At 38.1% G+C, this 18,315-nt stretch overlaps 1 protein-coding gene across 8 annotated transcripts in view; it reads right to left on the bottom strand.

Annotated features, from left to right (window-relative positions):
- The window catches only part of CARMIL1 (capping protein regulator and myosin 1 linker 1), a 281,077-nt gene that overhangs the window by 127,722 nt on the left and 135,040 nt on the right, over positions 1 to 18,315 (bottom strand). For all 8 annotated transcript variants that reach the window (XM_031435099.2, XM_010980137.3, XM_064476244.1 and 5 more), the window contains 3 exons: positions 7,218 to 7,293; positions 1,623 to 1,711; positions 338 to 432 (listed from right to left, as the gene is read on the bottom strand). In XM_031435099.2, the coding sequence (XP_031290959.2) occupies positions 338 to 432; positions 1,623 to 1,711; positions 7,218 to 7,293 (260 nt within the window). The remainder of the gene's footprint in view (positions 1 to 337; positions 433 to 1,622; positions 1,712 to 7,217; positions 7,294 to 18,315) is intronic.

The following is an 18,315-nucleotide window of genomic DNA, read 5'->3' as shown; positions in this document are numbered from 1 at the left end:
CTGGCCCAAAGAAACTGTGTGATAATAGATCCATGTCATCTTAAGCTGCCACATTTGTGGTGATTTGTTACGTGGCAAAAGAAAACCAATACAACTGTTTAAAAATAATATCCTCCTATCCATTTGTATCACTTCAAAAATAGTTTATCAGATAATAAAATTTTAGCATGAGTATTTTCACCAAAGGGTGGAAAGACTCAGAAGCCAACAAGAGCATCAGCAGCACTTATAGCATAATTACAACAAAGCCTTTTACTATTCTTCAGGCATGGCTAAATTAAAACGCCCTAATCCTCTCATAATTCCAACATCAATGGTCACATAAATGCTCCGGTACCTCGATCCTCCAGTGGGTTGCCAGCAAGGTTAATCGTGTGGAGTCCTGAGTTGGGATTATGTGCCAGAGCACTGGCCAGTTTTTGTGCAAAATCTCTGCAAGTCAACAAAACAATAAGATTAAATAACATAAAAATGTAAAACTGCTCGAATCAAACACTTAACACTAGAATAGCTAGGGTGAAATCTAAAAAGAGAGACATGTTCTTTACAATAATAATCTACATATTACATATTTGTTAAGAACCAATCTATTTACACTAGCACATATCCTCATTAGAGAATCTGTAAAGCCACAGCTAGAATATGGCTCATCTTGATTAGTCAAAGCCTCATTCAAAAGAAAATATATAGCTGCCCCTTTAAAGACACATTGCAGAATGCTATTAATGGTATTATCTAGCCCCTCCGTAACTTAAAAAACAAATTCTGAACTGAATCTGCTTTTCATGAAAAAGGCAATAGGTTTTTCCCTCTGTCAGTTCTAATCCCATGCAATACTCATGAATGCAAAACTGATTGCCCTAATCATCGAATTTAAAGGCTACGGTTGCTAGCACCATATTTTAACAAAAATCAAAATCACTATCTTAGGTATGTGGGACTTCACGCACCAAGTGCCATGATTACGAAACTGGCAACCCTCCTTGCTTAGTAACAGAACAGTCTTTACCCCAGCGGGTTCAAAGCTGCATGCTCCTAGTGAGGCTAAGGTATTGATTACTGATCCACTGGATGAAGACTATTTACATGTGAATTTGAAAAAAAAAAAAAAAAAAAAAAAAAAAAGGAGAGAAATGGCTAAAACAGATCAAAGCAAAGCAGTACAATCATAATTAAATGTGTTACTACTATGACTTCCATTAATGATACTAATTAAACCTAACACATAGTATCTATAATATGAAAAATATTTTTCAAAGCACACACGTGTTAATTCATTTATCCTTACAACTGTAAAGAAAGCACTCTTATTCTCTCCAGTTTAAAGAAGAGACTGAGGCACAGAAAACTGAAACAACGTGCCCAGAGCCATGAGGCATCTGACTCAAGGGTCCGTGCTCTTAACCACCATACTATATACCCTCAAAAATATCATCAGAGACAATTGTCAATGATGTTATAAAATCCCTGACCTTATGACAATGATGAGGATCACAGGGATTTTTTTTGAGAAGGGAAAACACTATATGTAAGTGGCCCAATTGTTTTTTTCAAAACTACATATTAATTTCAGAGGAAATGACAAAAAGTTTTAAAATTCATATATTCAAGAAAATACTCACGTTCTAAGCCCAGCGTTTTCCAACACCAATTCTTCCAGTCGATTGGACCTACTCACCACCCTCAAGATTTGTTCACAGACATCAGTGGACTGTAACAGAAAATATGCAGTGACCATGTTGTAAGCCTAAAAACAACCTCACTTCATTGTTATAAATCTATGCAGAAGCAAAGCTGTAGTTTAAAAAAAATCACTCAGTCAGTCAACAAACTATGACTCAACATCTACTACTACACACCATCATGATGAAAGTCCTGGGAATACAACACATAAAGGGCAAAGTCCCTGCCTTCAAGAGTGCACCATCCGGCAGGCAATCAGACGAGAAGGAAATATACAATGAGGACAGAAAAACTAAAGGCCACTTTGGTAGTGCTATGGGCCCACAGAGGCGCATCTCACCCCATCCTGGAAAACCAAAAGGAATTCCCAAGAATGTGATATTCAAAATAACTCAAAACTGAGTGGTTGAGATGATGGTGATGACGCTGACAATGGAGATCTCTTTCCTGAGCTCCTGACAAATGCCAGACCCTGCGCTAAGCTCTTCATGTGTATTTCATTATCAAACTGTTAATGAGGTATTATTACTCCCTTTTTATAGTTAAAAAAAATAGATTTAAAGATGTCATGTATTTTGAAAGGGATGCTGAATAACTACCTGATATACATTAAGTATTACAATGTTCCCACCAGTAGTCTCTAAACAAGGGTAAAGTAATAAGAAAGACTTCAATAAATAATGGTCTCTTATGTTAATAAACATCATGTTCACAAAAATTACATAGTTGTAAACTTACATCTGTCAAAATATTTTAAATGCTTAGGATATAATGTTAGATGAAAATGGATAATTAAAATGAAATGTTTAATAAAGATTACAACAATTAAAATGGCTTGTGTATACAGAAGAAATATTGAGGGGACTATGAAAAATGAAGAATTGTGCCCTGATAGAACTGTGCATAATTTTTTCTTTTAAATTTTTTTATTAATGTTTTATATTTAGTTATATCCTGCCTTATTCCAAAACTAATTTAAGGTAGCTCCTGACCTTAAAATTATCCACACATTAGTGATTTTTAAGTGCCATTATTACTTAGGGTCTTTTTAAATCCTTTATGTTAAAAAAAAAAGAAAAGAAAAATCATTTTCTGTGTGTCATAGCATACAATAGTCAAAGCAGTTTCTTTTTTTTAAAGTACCACATAAAAATATTACAGTTCTTTATCAAATCATAAATATCCAACTGGATTAACCATAACTAGAACAGTATAAAATGTAGCAGAAGTTCTCCAGTCACGTAGACTTTAGAAAAACTGGCTTGGAAAACCACAAAGTCCCACAGCATTTAAGGCTCTTGTAATTATTACGTGCTGTTTGATTCCATTGGGTCTATAACGTTGCTATCACAATATTCCTGGATTTCTAATGTGTCCCACATTGATGAGGGGAGAGGAAAATTAATTCCAAGTGACCTGATGCCTATAATTCATATTATGCTGATGGGGGTGATTTTCAAAACGGTGACCCCTTATCAGTATAATTCTTTGCCTTACAATATACAGCCAGGGGAACTGAGCTTATTCTGTGTTGCCATGATAAAAAGTGATTACTCAGACATGTTTTTGTCAAGATTATTCTGATCTCTAGAAACAATCCATGGTATCATTACCTTTCCAGGGCGACCTCAGAGCATCCAGAAAAGTAATTTACCAAAGCCAAGCTATGAAGTAGGACTTTCATTTACCCATTGGGCATAATTACTGTAATAAAAATGTATTTTAAAAATGTATGGGAAGTGTGCCCAACTTTTCTTGAAGATGCCAGTAGGGGAGAGGTGCAACGAGTTATTCATGATCTCATTAATTCTGCTACTTTTTATTAAGTGCCAACTATATGAAAAGCATTATTTGCTACACCAAACACTATATATAGTGATGAATATTTTAAAGACATACACACACAACCTAGATACCAAATAAAACGTCACCACTATCGTCATCTTCCTCAAACGTCAACTGCATGTTTAGCACTCTGCTCAGTGATTTAGGGAAAAATTTTATAACAAATTAATACAATGATTCTCCACGAGCGTGTATTCAAATGTGTGGTATAAAAACTAGACAAATCACTATAAAATAACAAATGAGCTAGCTCAAAATAAAACAAATATGGAAATTTGGAACTAGGAGGAACCACATATATCATCCAGCCCAATCATCATTTTAAAAAGATTTAAAAAGACCCAGTGATGCTCACTGACTTAGCTAAATTATAAAACTGAGTTGAGCAAGACCCTAATTCTATTGCTATTTTATTGAGTACAGAATAGTGGGACAGAAATTTGGTCCTAATTGTATATTTGGCATATTAAAAAAAAAATCCCTCTATCCTTCTATTCAAAGTTGGAATAATGACTGCAAACCGGCTTCAGAAGGTCAGCATAAAACATGTAAGTTATATTTTTCCTGTGGTACCTTAAGCACAGGAGACTTTTATTGAGCTAGGCTTTTTTTTTTAAATTGAATTATAGTTGATTTACAACGTTGTGTTAGTTTCTGGTATACAGTATACTGATTCAGTTATGCATATATATATATCCTTTTCATAGGCCTTTTCAATATAGCTTATTACAAGATATTGAATATAGTTCCCTATGTTATGCAGTATGACCTTATTGTTTATCTATTGTGTATAGTAGTGTGTATCTACAAATTCGGAACTCCCAAAATCTCTTTCCCCCAGTAACCATAAGTTTGTTTTCTACGTCTATGTGTCTGTCTGTTTTGTAAATAAGTTCATTTCTCTCTTTTTCTTTTGTTTTTTTAGATTCCGCATGTAAATGATCTCATATAGTAGTTTTCTTTCTCTCTCTGACTTACTTCACTTAGTATGATAATCTCTAGGTCCATCCATATTGCTGCAAATGGCATTATTTCATTCTTTTTTATGGCTGAGTAGTATTCCACTGTATGTGTAGTGTGTGTGTGTGTGTGTGTATAAATATATATACCACAACTTTTTTTATCCAGTCACTTGTTAATGGACATTTAGGCTGTTTCCATGTTTTGGCTATTACAAATAGTGCTGCTATGAACATTGGGGTGCATGTATCGTTTTGAATGTCTCCTCCAGATAAATGCCCAGGAGTGGGATTGTTGGATCACATGGCAAGTCTATTTTTGGTTTTTTAAGGAATCTCCATACTGTTTTCCTTAGTGACAGCACCAAACTACATGCCCACCAACAGTGTAGAAGAGTTCCCTATTCCCTACATCCTCTCCAGCATTTATTGTTTGTAGATGTTTTAATGATGGCCATTCTGACCAAAGTGAGATGATACCTCATTGTAGTTTTGATTTGCATTTCTCAGATAATTTGAGCTAGGAGCAATGTTAACAGCCCAGAGAATTCATGTAACTCGAGAGGAAGTCACTTCTTTTTACACTTCATGTTTTAAAAAATCCAAAGAAGGTGTAATGCCTTCTTTTCCTTTGTTAGAAGATGTTCTGGGATTGCATAGTGCAGTCCCCATGAAAGGGGAAAGTATCATTTCTTTTTTAACTTTGGGTAAGTAGAAAACATGAAGAATTGCTATTCTTTTTGAAAACTTGCAGAGTGATATCCCCCAAACCATTTTTCATTTTAAAATATCAAATATTAAAAAGATGCACATGTGCATTTTTGTGTCTAAGTCTCAGTTAATAGAAAAGCAGTGAGGACAATCCTCAGAGCTTGTCACTCCACTTCCTGCCGTCCCAGGATACCCAAGAAAGCGTATAGAACTTACGTGCTCTGTCCTGCCAAGACTGAAATAATTAGGCGCATCTTCTCTTCCCTCAACATCTAAGGCAGTTAAAAGGAGATGTTCCCTGGGAGGAATGACAGAATGGCAGCACGAGTGGCCGGGTACTATTGATTGGGGACACCATCCAAAAGTGGCAGCTCTCTTGTGCCCCATTTTGAAAATCATGAGCTTAGATGAATAGCTGAATGAGCCAGGAAAACTGACTTGGTAGCAAAGCATTGTTCTCTCTGATCCCACAATCCCTGGGCTAATCTACTTCTCTTTCCTTGAATGGCTCCACTCTCACATCTGTAATCTCTGGTGGCTCAGTCCTGCAGATAGTCCCCATCCCTGCAAGCAACAAATGAGAAGCTTCTGTTCCCAGGTCTTCCATCATGGCTGTCTGTCTGTTTCACCATCCATACCTCCATCATCCCTGACCTCAGATGCCCTTCCTGCTGAGCTGATACAGTTTCCATAATTCATGCCCCAACATTGTTCATTTCTCAGCCTCTTTGTTAATCTGATTATGATGATGATAACAGTGTCTGACAGCTTGTTAGTCACTGGGTGAGAATTTCTATACAAATTATTTACTCATCTCAATGACCTGCAAATTAGTTATATTGCTATGTCCACTCATTCATTCAACAAACGAATTTGACACCTATTTATTAAACCAACTTTTACTGAGTAGCTATTATGAGCCACATATTCTGATAAGCACTGAAGGGAGATCAATAAGACATGAGCTCCAACTAGCTCACAATAATAGGCTGGCAGGAAGCAGACACCCTGGAAGGTCAAGTCATGTATCTAAGGTCACACAGCCTTGTAATAAGAGTCAGAATCTGAACCCCAGGTTCCTGTTTTCAAGCCCACACTTCTCCTGCACCACATCAGCTCTTAACAAGCCCCAGATGAGTTAAGCCAGTGCTCAAACTGAGAATGCCTTAAGCCACTTACACCCCAGGCAAGTTTAGAGAAACAGCAGCCTGCCCGCCAGCGAATCCTAACCCTTCACTTTCTATAGACGCATGTCTCAAACCAAATCTTACCTCTTCACTATGAAAATTTTAAACTCCTAGTTTCTATGACTTATGAAAAATGCAGGCTTGAAAATAAGAGTCTCCCAGAAAACAACATCTAAATTATCTCTGGTGCTAAAATTAAGAGGCAGGAAGCTAACTCATGGATAAGCATCTGTCCATATGGCTGCTTTGAACTTGCAAAAAAATCCCCAACCCACCATCTTATTTCCCCTAGTAACAGACCAAAACTTGCCCCCCCTCACCAAGCCTTATGAAAACTAACAGATTTCACTTTGATTTCATTTTGCTTACATATAAATCTGCCCAAAAACTCATCTAGAAAATGAACATTAACTATCATAACTCAACCCAACCAACTCTACCTTGGTAATGTTTTCCTAAATGTTCTGGAAGGGAAGCTTTGTGGAGATGGGAGGCAAGATAGAAACATAAAATCTGCTGTCTGCAGCTGTGCAAATGTAACTTCAACTGTTCTGCCAGCAGAATGAGTGTGACTGAAGGCTCCACTAAACGTATCTTTCTGTTTATCATTGAGAATTGCCTGAAGCAGCTGAAAACATGAGGAAGTACTTCTCTGAAGCATCTCACATTACAAACTTTGTAAAATGTTCTGTGGATCTTTTATAGGAAAATATCTCCCCAAGAAATAACATGTATGCAGCTCACCAGTATAACAGAGAAACAAATGGGTTTAAAAAAAAACTATCAGGGTTTTGAAATTCAACAAAGCTAAGCAACAGCTTCAATCACTTACCAGTTTTAGATCCTTTGAGGACAGCTTAGTGAACCACTGATTGTATTCCAGAGCAGCAATGATAGGTATTAGGTCCCTAGAAGCAGAAATAACAAATTACATAAAAATGCCGTTACGATAGCTATACTGGTGCGGTATAGCTATTAAAAATTCATTCAAATTCATGTGTTAATTTCTGTTATTGACAAACACCACATCCAGCTAAATCTCTTTCAACCCCAAGACAGCAATTACATTCTCTAGGACAGATCTTCAGTATGACGTGAGCAGAACTCCTAAAAGCTGAAGCTGAACTACCTCTAGGGATTCTGATTCCTATTTCCAAAGGCAGCGCTGTTTGCTTGGAGAACCTCCTTGCTCTAAGAGAAATCATATGTCTAATTCCATACTAACGAGTCTTGTTTCTTTAGACTGCTCCTTCATAAATTCTTTAATCATCGAGTATGTCATATAGTCTCTAGCTAGAGGAGTTTATATTGCAAGCAACGACAGGGTCTGATCTGATAATGAGTGACGCTGGATGAGATCTCCTGTGCTTATTAGTAAACATCCTACAACCCATTTGGTAGCTTTCTTACGGCTCTTAGTATCGATTACACACATGACCTAGCCCAAGTGTATTTTTGTCTTAATGTTTCATACAGGCTCTTCAGCCATGGAGCGAAGCTATTTGCATCAGAGATCACCACTGTTACACCAGCCTGATCTTGTACAACATGTCCCGAACTCATACCCAAGCCAAACAGCAGATAATTCCCTACCCATCAGACATACCACGCAGTTTCACCATCAGAACTATGTTTCACTGCTGTGTTCAGCTATAAAAATCCAGGGCTCTTTTAATGCCTATAGCATACATCCTCTCCTCTCTAAGTGCCCCCAGGTCATGCCAGTCAGCACAATCCTTGCATCTCTATTTAGCATTTATTTTGTTCTGTCTTGTACTATCGTTTGATGCTTAAACATCTATCCCTTATCACCCCAGGTTGTAAGTTCTTGGAAAACCGTCTCTCTACTTCAGTTTTGTGTCTTCAGTGAGGCAGTATCAGTTTTATCCTCAGGGCAAAAAAAGGAGCAAATCCTCAAATTTTTACCAAAATAGAAATGAAAGGCAGGAGGTGGAAAGAGAGCTGAAAATCACTGCTATTTCAACTTCAAGGTTCCAGGCCCCATGCCAGGCACTTTACCTAGACAAGCTCATTTTCAAATCTCAAAGCCACCCTCGGAGGTATTACTGTTTACATTTTACAGATGAAGAAACTGATGATCAGAGATCTACACGGTAACAGGCCAAAGGGGCAGAAGTACAACCAAAACCCATTCTCTGAAGTGCGGGTCTGCAGTTTCACGCAATTTGCTTTAAAAACATGAAGTGCGTGCCCACAGCTAACAGAGAAAATAACACAAACGCATTAGCCTCAGTCACGCGGTTCCACAAGCCATCCTTCCTACTGAAAATCCTCTTTAAAAAAAAAAACGAAAAAGGTTTTAGATTAAAAAACAAGAACAACTTGTCCCCTAGTTGTTTCATGTCTTCACTCTCTTCATACCTCTCCGCCGACCAAGTGCTCAGAACAAATTCCAGCATCTCTCCCTGGGGTCGGAGGACAGTCGCAGCTTCTCTGAGAGTGAATTCCACCTTATAACAAAGGCGCCCAAAGCCCACGTCATTTGAGAGCCCTCTCCTGTGCTTCACCATTCAGGAACCACGGCAAAGCATTCTTATCTCATCTCATCTCTTGTGGACTTAATGTCAAGCAGTGGCTACACTTCAGAACCTCTTTACTGTGTATTCTGTTCCGTCACTTGATTTGATTTGAAGCACAAGCTGGCTTTTGTCATAATGAGTTCATTTTCAAGAACTTAAGGGCACATCATTAATAAAACCAGGTTTTACATTAATGCAGTGGGAAGGACACCATCATTTCTACCTATGACACGCAAAAACTGTGAAAACAATATTCTGGTACACTAAAATCTAAAACTTAATGACACCAGAAATGTTTGGAGTACAATATTTAAATTTTAAAAATATACAGTATTCCAGGTGCATATTTGTGTGATTAGAGTCAATGACTGTAATTGGTAAAAATGACATATAAAATGCTGGATATAAATGCTGACAAAAATAGACACTGATTTTTTTTTTTAAGGAGAAAAAGAAATGTAGCAAAATGCTATTAGGTGTACCTGGCTTGGGTGGTAGCATTAAAGGTGATACCAACTTTTTTCTAACACAATTCTTGTCCTGTATTTTTAAATTTTTCTATAATGATCCATATTCACAATGTCAAACAGTTATATAATTAAATGTTCTATGGATGGCATAAAGAAAATTTTGGTATAGAAAAAAAAAATTGTCCATGAAGATGATGGAGACTTGTGCATGTTGGCATAGTGTGCCCACCACATCTCTCTAAATTATGTTAATGCCTAGGCTTTTTAATGTTAAAAACTAATTAGAAACAGATAAACATATATCTTAATTCATTCTTAATAAACATTTATTTAGTACCTACTACGTCCTGGGTAGAATTATTAGGCTCAGAGAGAGGTTAAGGGATGAGTAAGGGGAGCTCCTGTTCCCCCTTTATACTCCAGCAGTGGAGAAGGACCCCTACTCAGCCATCTGCAGCGTAATGGGAGACAGGCTGGAAAGGGGGCATGCTCAACGTGCCTGAAGAACGCAGGAGGACATAAGTGCTTCAGCCCGGGGCAAATGGGAAAGGGTACACAAATGGGAAAGAAAGGAAGGGGCCAACCAGGCAAGAAAAAGGGAACAGCCTGTGCAAAGGCATGGGGACTCAAAATGCCCAGCGACTCCATCCATCCATGTAGCCAACAAGTTCCACCCCTTGTGCATCCATCGCTAGGATGAGACAACACTGAACACAGCAAGGTGGTCCCTCCCCTTGTGACATTAACTGCCTAGCACAGCCTAGCAGAAGGCTCAGAAAAGAAAAGCAACTATAATAGAGTGAAATAATCTCTCTCACAGAGTATCATAAAAGAGACGTTAATCACGAGAAGGCAGTCAGGAAAGATTCTTAAAGGAAGTTATTGAGCCTGCTAGATGAGAAAGTGGAATGAGACCCACATTGCCATTCCAGAAGAAATGGTCACCAGAGCAAGGAACAGCTTCGTCCAGGAGCTTTTAGATCTGACACCAAAAGCATGATTTAAAAAAAAAATTGATAAACTGGACTTTATCAAAATCAAAAATTTTTGCTCTGCAAGAGATGCTGTTAAGGGGAAGACAAACACATGCTTGGAGGAAATATCTGCAAGTCCCATTTCTGATGAAGGACTTGGTATCCAAAATGTATAAAGAACTCTCAGAAAGCAATAAGAAACAATTCAATTTTTTAAAATGATATAAATAGATACTTCATCAAAAAAGATACATTGATGGCAAAGAAGTACAAGAAAAGATGCTCAAAATTATATTAGAGAAATGCAACTGAAAGCCAAAATAAGATGCTACTACAAACCTACTGAATTGCTTAAAAAAAACCTGACAATATCAAGTGTTGACAAGGATGCAGAGTTCATTTCTTGAACCAAGTGCTGAACATGGTGGTTACCTATACAACTGTTTGCATTCTGGTACATATCTGCACAATTTTTTCTAAGGAAATAAGAATGGCCCTAGCAGCATTGTTCATAATAGTCATTAAGCCAACCAAAATGTCCAACCAATAGTAGAATGGATAAACCATGGAATGTTCATACTTTAGAATATAAAACAGACGCAAAAATGAATCAACTACAGCTACATACAACAACCTGCAAACCCTCAATTCTCAGGTACTTAAAGCTCCCTGTTCTGTGATTGGGAGATGTTAAGTCTGAGAAGACCAAGTATCCAGGAAGCACTTTGACACATACTTTTGGAAAACTCAAAGTCTGAACTGAATGACATTCAGGATTCCCAGAATTTGTCACTCTGGAAACATCCAAGCCACCATGACAGCCAGAACAAACATGGAGGCCAAGGCTCAGGGAGACCCAGGCCCAGAGATAACAAACAGTATCACAGATCTGATCAAAACTGATTTGGTCTCACTGAACTAGAAAACACACAAGACAGTACATAACTAATTTCCTTTCTGAGAGTTCATTTTCCTGGATGGCTATCTTAGAGCATAATAAGCAAATGTTGGATAAATACTCCATTTGGCTTTCACATTGGTCCTCCCAACTGCTGTGCTGACACCACCCCACCGCAGAGAACTCCCTGGGTTTCCTGACGGGATCTGTGTCACTCAGGACCAGTTCTTTCCCATATTCTCTCTAAGTACTAATGTGATCATATTACATAATGTAGAAAGCTTTCCAAACACCCATGCTCATCATCTTGACTGATTTTCTCATGGTGGTAAGTGGTTAGCAGCTTTCTGCCATCAGCTGATGGCATTTATTGTGTGTCCCACTGTCTTGATTTGACCTCCTAAGAGATTCTTCATTACCATGTGACTTTTCATCTGAAGTTAGCCTTGAAGAGATGAAGCAGTTTAGGGAAGACTTTCTTAAGTCTTGGCAACATGACAACAAAGAATTCTCATGTATGTTTCCGTGTGACTTCTACCATCTCATTAAAGTGAGAGCCAAAATATTTTAAGATGCCACACTTAAGGAAGACCTAGTGTTAATATCCTTTAGGACCACATGGCAGAATCATTTCTTACACTTTGCTGAATAGAGATGAGCTACTTCCTATTTGCCAATTTTTTCCTGATGTAAACTTATTACAAATAGAGTTAGGTTTTTTGTTTTGTTGGTGGTGGTGTTAATTCAGCCACTGGTTGGGGTTTGTAATAAAAGTCAGGATCCTTATTTCTCTTCTCAGTTGATACCTCTGAATAATCCAAACTTTCCCTTAAAACTCAAAAGATCCAAGTTTTTCACTTACAACTTTCCAGAAGAAAACATCAACATAAAACTGGATGAGATGCAAGCAACCCAGAAAAGACCAAACACTAGTCTCTAAGAATCCAAATTTTTCCATAGTGTAGTCATTTTGTAACTCTAATTCTTTTTCTTTCTTTAACAAAACTAGTCACTTTATATAGTTGTTTATTTAAAAGAGGGCAAGTCTTTTGGGATATAAAAACAGCAAGCATTTATTTAAACATTTTTATGTACTAACATGAAGTGTTCTACAAACATTAATCCGTAGTCTTCACAATAACTCCAGGAGGGAGGCACTATCATTAACACCAGTTTACAGATGGAGAAAGAAACCCCCACCCAAACCCAAGGCACAGAGATGCTAGAAAGCCGCCCATGGTCACAAAGTCAGTCTGGACAGAGACAGGATTCAAACCCAGGCAGTGTGACCCATGACCTGGTTGTCTCAACGACTGTGCTGTCATCTCACTAATGAGAAATCTGCTTTCCATATTGTCAAGAGTCTTCAACCTACTCTATGGGGAAATCCAGGGTGGTAAATCCATGGGATTTCAGATTAAAAATTCCAAACTCCTTTCATCACATTCAACCGACCACTTAGTTTCTAATTTGGAAGTCAACAGTAAGATGGATTCTGAGGTTATTTCTCAAATAATGATTGTGCTCTTGTTCCTTTGGACATCAAAAATAAACTAGTATTTGGGAGCTAGTAAAAGAAATTAAGGTGCAAAAACAAAGAAGTTGGCAAACAATTTGGAGTCTCAATCACTTGCCAAGTTCTTTGCTACTCTAGGTTTTAGATAATTCTATTGAAGTAGAATTTCTTACCTAATCTTTCCCATCTACATGACTTCATAGGAATTTAATTTTTCCAGTTATTATTTTTGGGCCAAATTTCCCTCCTTGCTCCTTTGCCCCTGCCTGCCTTTCTCCCTGAAACTGTAAAAACACTGTGACTTTTAAATGGACAATGTGAAATACTCCAGGATCGTGTTAGTGAGCAAAACTAACTGACAGATTTGAAGGATACCTAGCAAGCCCTATAATGCACAGAGAGAACACAAAGTTAGAGGGTAATAACCAGTGAACATCGTGATTTTTGGTAGTCTATCCCCATCCCACAGGATGGAAGAGTTTCCCCTAATAAATCTTACAAACATGTCAAAGCTCAAAGGAGGTGTTTCACGCAAGAATGTAGAGTCTCATCACTCTCCTCAGAATCACAGCAGTATCTTCCTGAGACATTCATTTGACAGCCTTTCTGGGGATAATTTAGACTTTTCTCCTTGATATCTAGTTTGAAAATGAGAGTTGGAGACCTTTAAAAAATGTAATATGTCACAGACTACCAACACATCCTGATATTGATATGATATTTATATGATTAGTTGGATCACTCAAACTCCATGAAGGACATGACAGCCTGAAACACTTTGCAGATGAGGACTCAATCAGTCTCTAAAGTTTCTGATCATTCACTCCTAACTGAAAAGTACCTTGAACACACATCTCCCCTAAATCTGTGTACTTATAAATGACATACATGTGCTGTTGCACTAATATATTGGGCTCAGTGAAAAAAAAATACACACACCTACTAAAACGATAAAAATAAGCATAAAACCAGTTCTACAATGTTCTCCACATTCCTCAATAGATCATCATCAACTGTGTTCACCACCTGGTCCATCTGACCCGGGCTGGAGACCACTGTTTGACAGAATTATTTACAGGAATTTTGGAATGGTAACAGAAGTTCACTCTAGTCACACCTGATCCCACACTCCCAAGAGCATGTCTTCCTTTTTAAACGAGAGCAGGAATCATGGGATGGCCTTAGATTAGGAAAGAATCATACCAGTGCCTGCAGGACAACCTTGACAAACATTAATCCACACTCAAAACTCTTCTCTGAAAGTATCAGGTGCATGAATGTCACCTTGAGGGGTAAGAAATATGACAACACAGAACATGAGTCTGAAGGGAATGGTCTGCTTGGCTGGGCTCTCATGAGCCAAGTTTAAGCTCAATGATGCATGTTGCTGAGTCTTTAGAGGATGGATAAGATGAGCTTCTTTTAAAAATCTACAGGGAACAAGAAAACTCAATGCATTTCAAGCCATCTCTTCTCTTCTCCTCGGCACCACCACCTCTACCCCCATCATTCCCTGCCACTCCAAATTATAATGTAATTACATTTTTAACATGTCAGCTCACAGACCTTTGAGAGATCCCACGAGAAACGTGTAACAAAATATTTTTCAATCCATGCATCTTTCTGGCCCACTGATAACCTAAACTAGGACAAGTTTTAAGAATTGATTTAAGTAAAATTTTGGAAGCTATAAACAACAACTGAATGGGCATTTTCCAAGTACTTCCTAATTCCTATCCTTCCCCAGAGACTAAGTGGATGGGTCCATCATGACCACTGTTATCCTCACACCCTAGTGATTATTCAGCAACAACAGGGTCCCTAGTCCTACATTTAGTTCTGATAGAGCCACAGTTCATTGGTTATAATCAATTAACTAATTAATCAATTACAGCATTCAAGGTGCTTGTAAATCTACCTTGAAGCTCCTAGGAAGACCCTAAGGGTTCTAGTGAGGTCGCAAAATATACAGAAACAGAGAGGCTGATCTATAGTGAAGAGAGAATAGTACACTCATAAGCCTCAGTATGATGTATATGCTTCTCCATTTCTCATGTTATGAGGGTCTACAGGTCACGTGATAGAAGGGTTCGAGTATTGTAACACTGGATGTGTCTCCACAGAAGAGCATATCCCAGGCAAACCAGAGAGGTGAGGACATTAGCAGGGTCTTGATTAGAGCAATGCAAGGGCACCTTTTTCCAAATCTATCTCCTGGGTGTGGTAATGGGGTCACATAGAGATTACTGTTTCCTCCATCCCCATGCTCCACATGATAAAGCTTCTCCCCAAAAAGTTTGGTTCTCCCTGTTAATCAGACCTTCAACATTAACATCAATGCCACACACACAACCCAAACTTCCCACTTTGGACATGAACTGGTCCTGGAAAATGGTAATTATAAACCCCTGGGAGCAAAAAGGCAACGCCCTGGGTGAGTGAACTGAAAGAAACACGTGGAATTGTATAGGAATCCAGACAGGATTGAGTCATGGACTAGAGTGGGTAACATAGAGCAAAACTGGGTGAAGAATGCCAACATAGCAACAATGGCCAAACTGAGCACAGGGAAGAAAGTATTTGGACTTTTAAAAATTAATCCCCTCAACCTCCCAGGATTCTCGTCTGCTCCCCTAGACTGTTCAGTTTCTCTTGCAAATCTTTTACTCTGAGCCACTGGTTTGACTGCAGAGTACCATGAACAAGCAGAAAAAACAGCACGAACAAGACACAGAGTCCAGCCCGCAGGGAACTTCCATTCCAGGAGCACTAAAGACCTTAAGGACTTAAGAATGGATGGTTTTGCTACGATGACTAATTAAAATGGGGAGAAAGAATAGAAAGAGACATAAAGCTCTGAATGCTGGCCCATCAGGAGAGTTTGCAGACTGACTATGTGAAATGTGTATCAGCTCTCTAGAAGGAGGTCTGGCTGAAAAGATCAGGTTCAGGGACTTATACATATAAATGAATGCAGGATCTCATTTTCATAAATGTAAATAGTAAACAAAATTGTTATTTGTATCTGAATTATGTTCAAATAGAGATACATGGGAGCCCATTGCCACAGTGGGAAGATTTATCCATACATACAAGCATTACTGCCCCTCTCCTCTTGCACCTCTTAATTCCTCCATTCTCTTCTCCCTAACTTACACTCCAATGAGAAAAACACCAACCTGGCTTTTTGTAAAACCTCTCAAATGACCCACATCACACTCAAATTCTGCCACTATGAATCCTTCCAAATGACCGTGCCATTAAAGTACAGACTGTTCCTTCACGGAAAAGCACACTCATTCTAATACAGAGAATGTTCACCCAATACATCTGTTGCAACTTGGTTAGAAAAATACTGTTAATACAGGCCATCTAACAGGACTGGGAACAGCCTCTTTACACAGAAGCTGGCTCTAATTTTAACAGTAAAAACCATGGTGGGGATGGGAACAAATCCTTAAGAAAGAAGAGATAAACTTTAAAGATTAAGGTGATTAAGATAGAGCTCTGAAAAAAATCCAAGTACTTAGGCATTAGCAGGAGAGATGACATCTAGAGCACTGGTCCTCATTTTTATTAATCAAGCCCACTGCAGTAAAAAAAAAAAAAAAGGTTTTGAGAGCTCTAATTTTTCAATATTCAGTTATTACGTACTAAATGTACAATAGCCATGTGTTAGATTTATTTTATAAAATATAGAAATTTTCAAGAGTCAAACAGTAGATATAAATAGATGTTCTGATGTTTTTGTAGCTCATCTTGCATTTTCCTTTGGTTACATACATTCCACATTGGTGGCCACTGATCTAGACCAGACGTCAGTAAGCTACAGCCCACAAGGTATATTTCTGCAAATAAAGTTCTATTGAAACACAATCATACCCATTCAGTTACACAGAGTCTAGACCTGCTTTCAAGCTACAACAGCAGTGATGCTCAACAGTGACCGTCTGGCTCATAAAGCCTAAAATATTTACTGTCTGACCCTTTACAAAAAACATTTCCAATCTCTGATCTAGAGTCTCAGTGATGAAAAAAGTCCTGCCAGCTCTTGATCAAGTAAGAAAAGTAGATGATTGTGATCCACCTCACTAATGCAGGGTTTACTGAGAAAATAAAAATTCTCCAGCTAAGAAATTTAGAAAAATCTACTTGTAGGAAAGTTCAACATTTTGACAAAGCTTCTCCATTTTGGATAATTTTCTACATATTTCAAGCAACTGTATTAAGTAGCTTCTCTAGAGATAGCTTCCCACAGCCAACAGATTAATCACCAAATTCAGCACAAGGGATTAACTGGAAAGTTTAGCACTGGGGTGGTGGGGGGTAGAACAGCTCAGTGGTAGAGCCCATGCTTAGCATGCATGAGGTCCTAGGTTCAATCTCCAGTACTTCCATTTAAAAAAAAAAAAGGAAAAGAATTGTAGCACTGATGCTATGTATAACCTATTGATGGCATAAAAATGATGAAGGATGTACAAAGAAGGAAAGGTGGAGAAACACCTCAGGCTGCCCTACATGTCTTTACTCCTATAGACTAGATGTTCTCTAAATACGGTCCATGGACCCCTGGAGGACCCTGAGATTCACTTGGGAGGTTCACAAGTTCAAGACAGTTTTCATAATGATACTAAAACAAGTTTGTCCTTTTCATCATGTTGCCACCTGCGAGGATGGTGCAATAGCAACAGGGGAGAAAAGCGTTGGTACCCTAGCACAAAGCAAGGCAGCAGCACCACGCTGTGCAAATATTACTGAACCCGCCACTGCCGCACAAACAACGCCAACTTCATTTACAAACATCCTTGACGAAAAAGTAAAGAGCTATTTTTGTTAAATCTCAGCCCTTGAGTACATACCTTGTACTCTGTATAAAGACAGAAGTAGATGAGGAGTTTGGGATTAACAGATACACATTACTATATATAAAGAAGATAAACAACAAGGACCTACTGTATAGCTCAGGGAACTATATTCGGTTTCTTGTAAATGAGCTGTAATGGAAAAGAATCTGAATATATACATATATCTGAATCACTCTGCTGTACACCTGAAACTAACATTGTAACTCAACTACATTTCAACAAAAAAAAGGAATGAAAAAAAAAAAAAAGTAGACGCAATATGCTTCCTCCATATACCAAAGTGGTACCTGTCTCAAAGGAAAGAATTTCCTACAATAGTTGGAGTTATTAGAACTAGCTCTCTTTTTTTATGAAACACCATGAAAAAGTGACAAAGTACAATTATTGAGACTTGGGGTTTAGCAAATATTTTCTCTAAAATGCACGAAGATAGCCAGTTATTTCAAGGAAATCACCTGTTGGTACTTTTTTCCAAGGGTAAAGTTGTATCTTGAAAGCCAGTTTGAATTTTGGGCCACTTTTATCTGCCACTATGAGCTTTGCAAGCTTTGTTGTCCTTAAAGATCTTTTGATAAGATCAGTAGTGACAGTTTAAAAATGTCTTTTTCCTCACTGTACAACAGCAAAATAGTTGGATGTTACGCGTAACTCAGTGAACCAATGTTTT

The sequence above is a fragment of the Camelus dromedarius genome, chromosome 19 (genome assembly GCF_036321535.1).
Source record: "Camelus dromedarius isolate mCamDro1 chromosome 19, mCamDro1.pat, whole genome shotgun sequence".
Taxonomy (NCBI): Eukaryota; Metazoa; Chordata; class Mammalia; order Artiodactyla; family Camelidae; genus Camelus; species Camelus dromedarius.
This window is presented reverse-complemented; position numbering and strand designations above follow the sequence as displayed.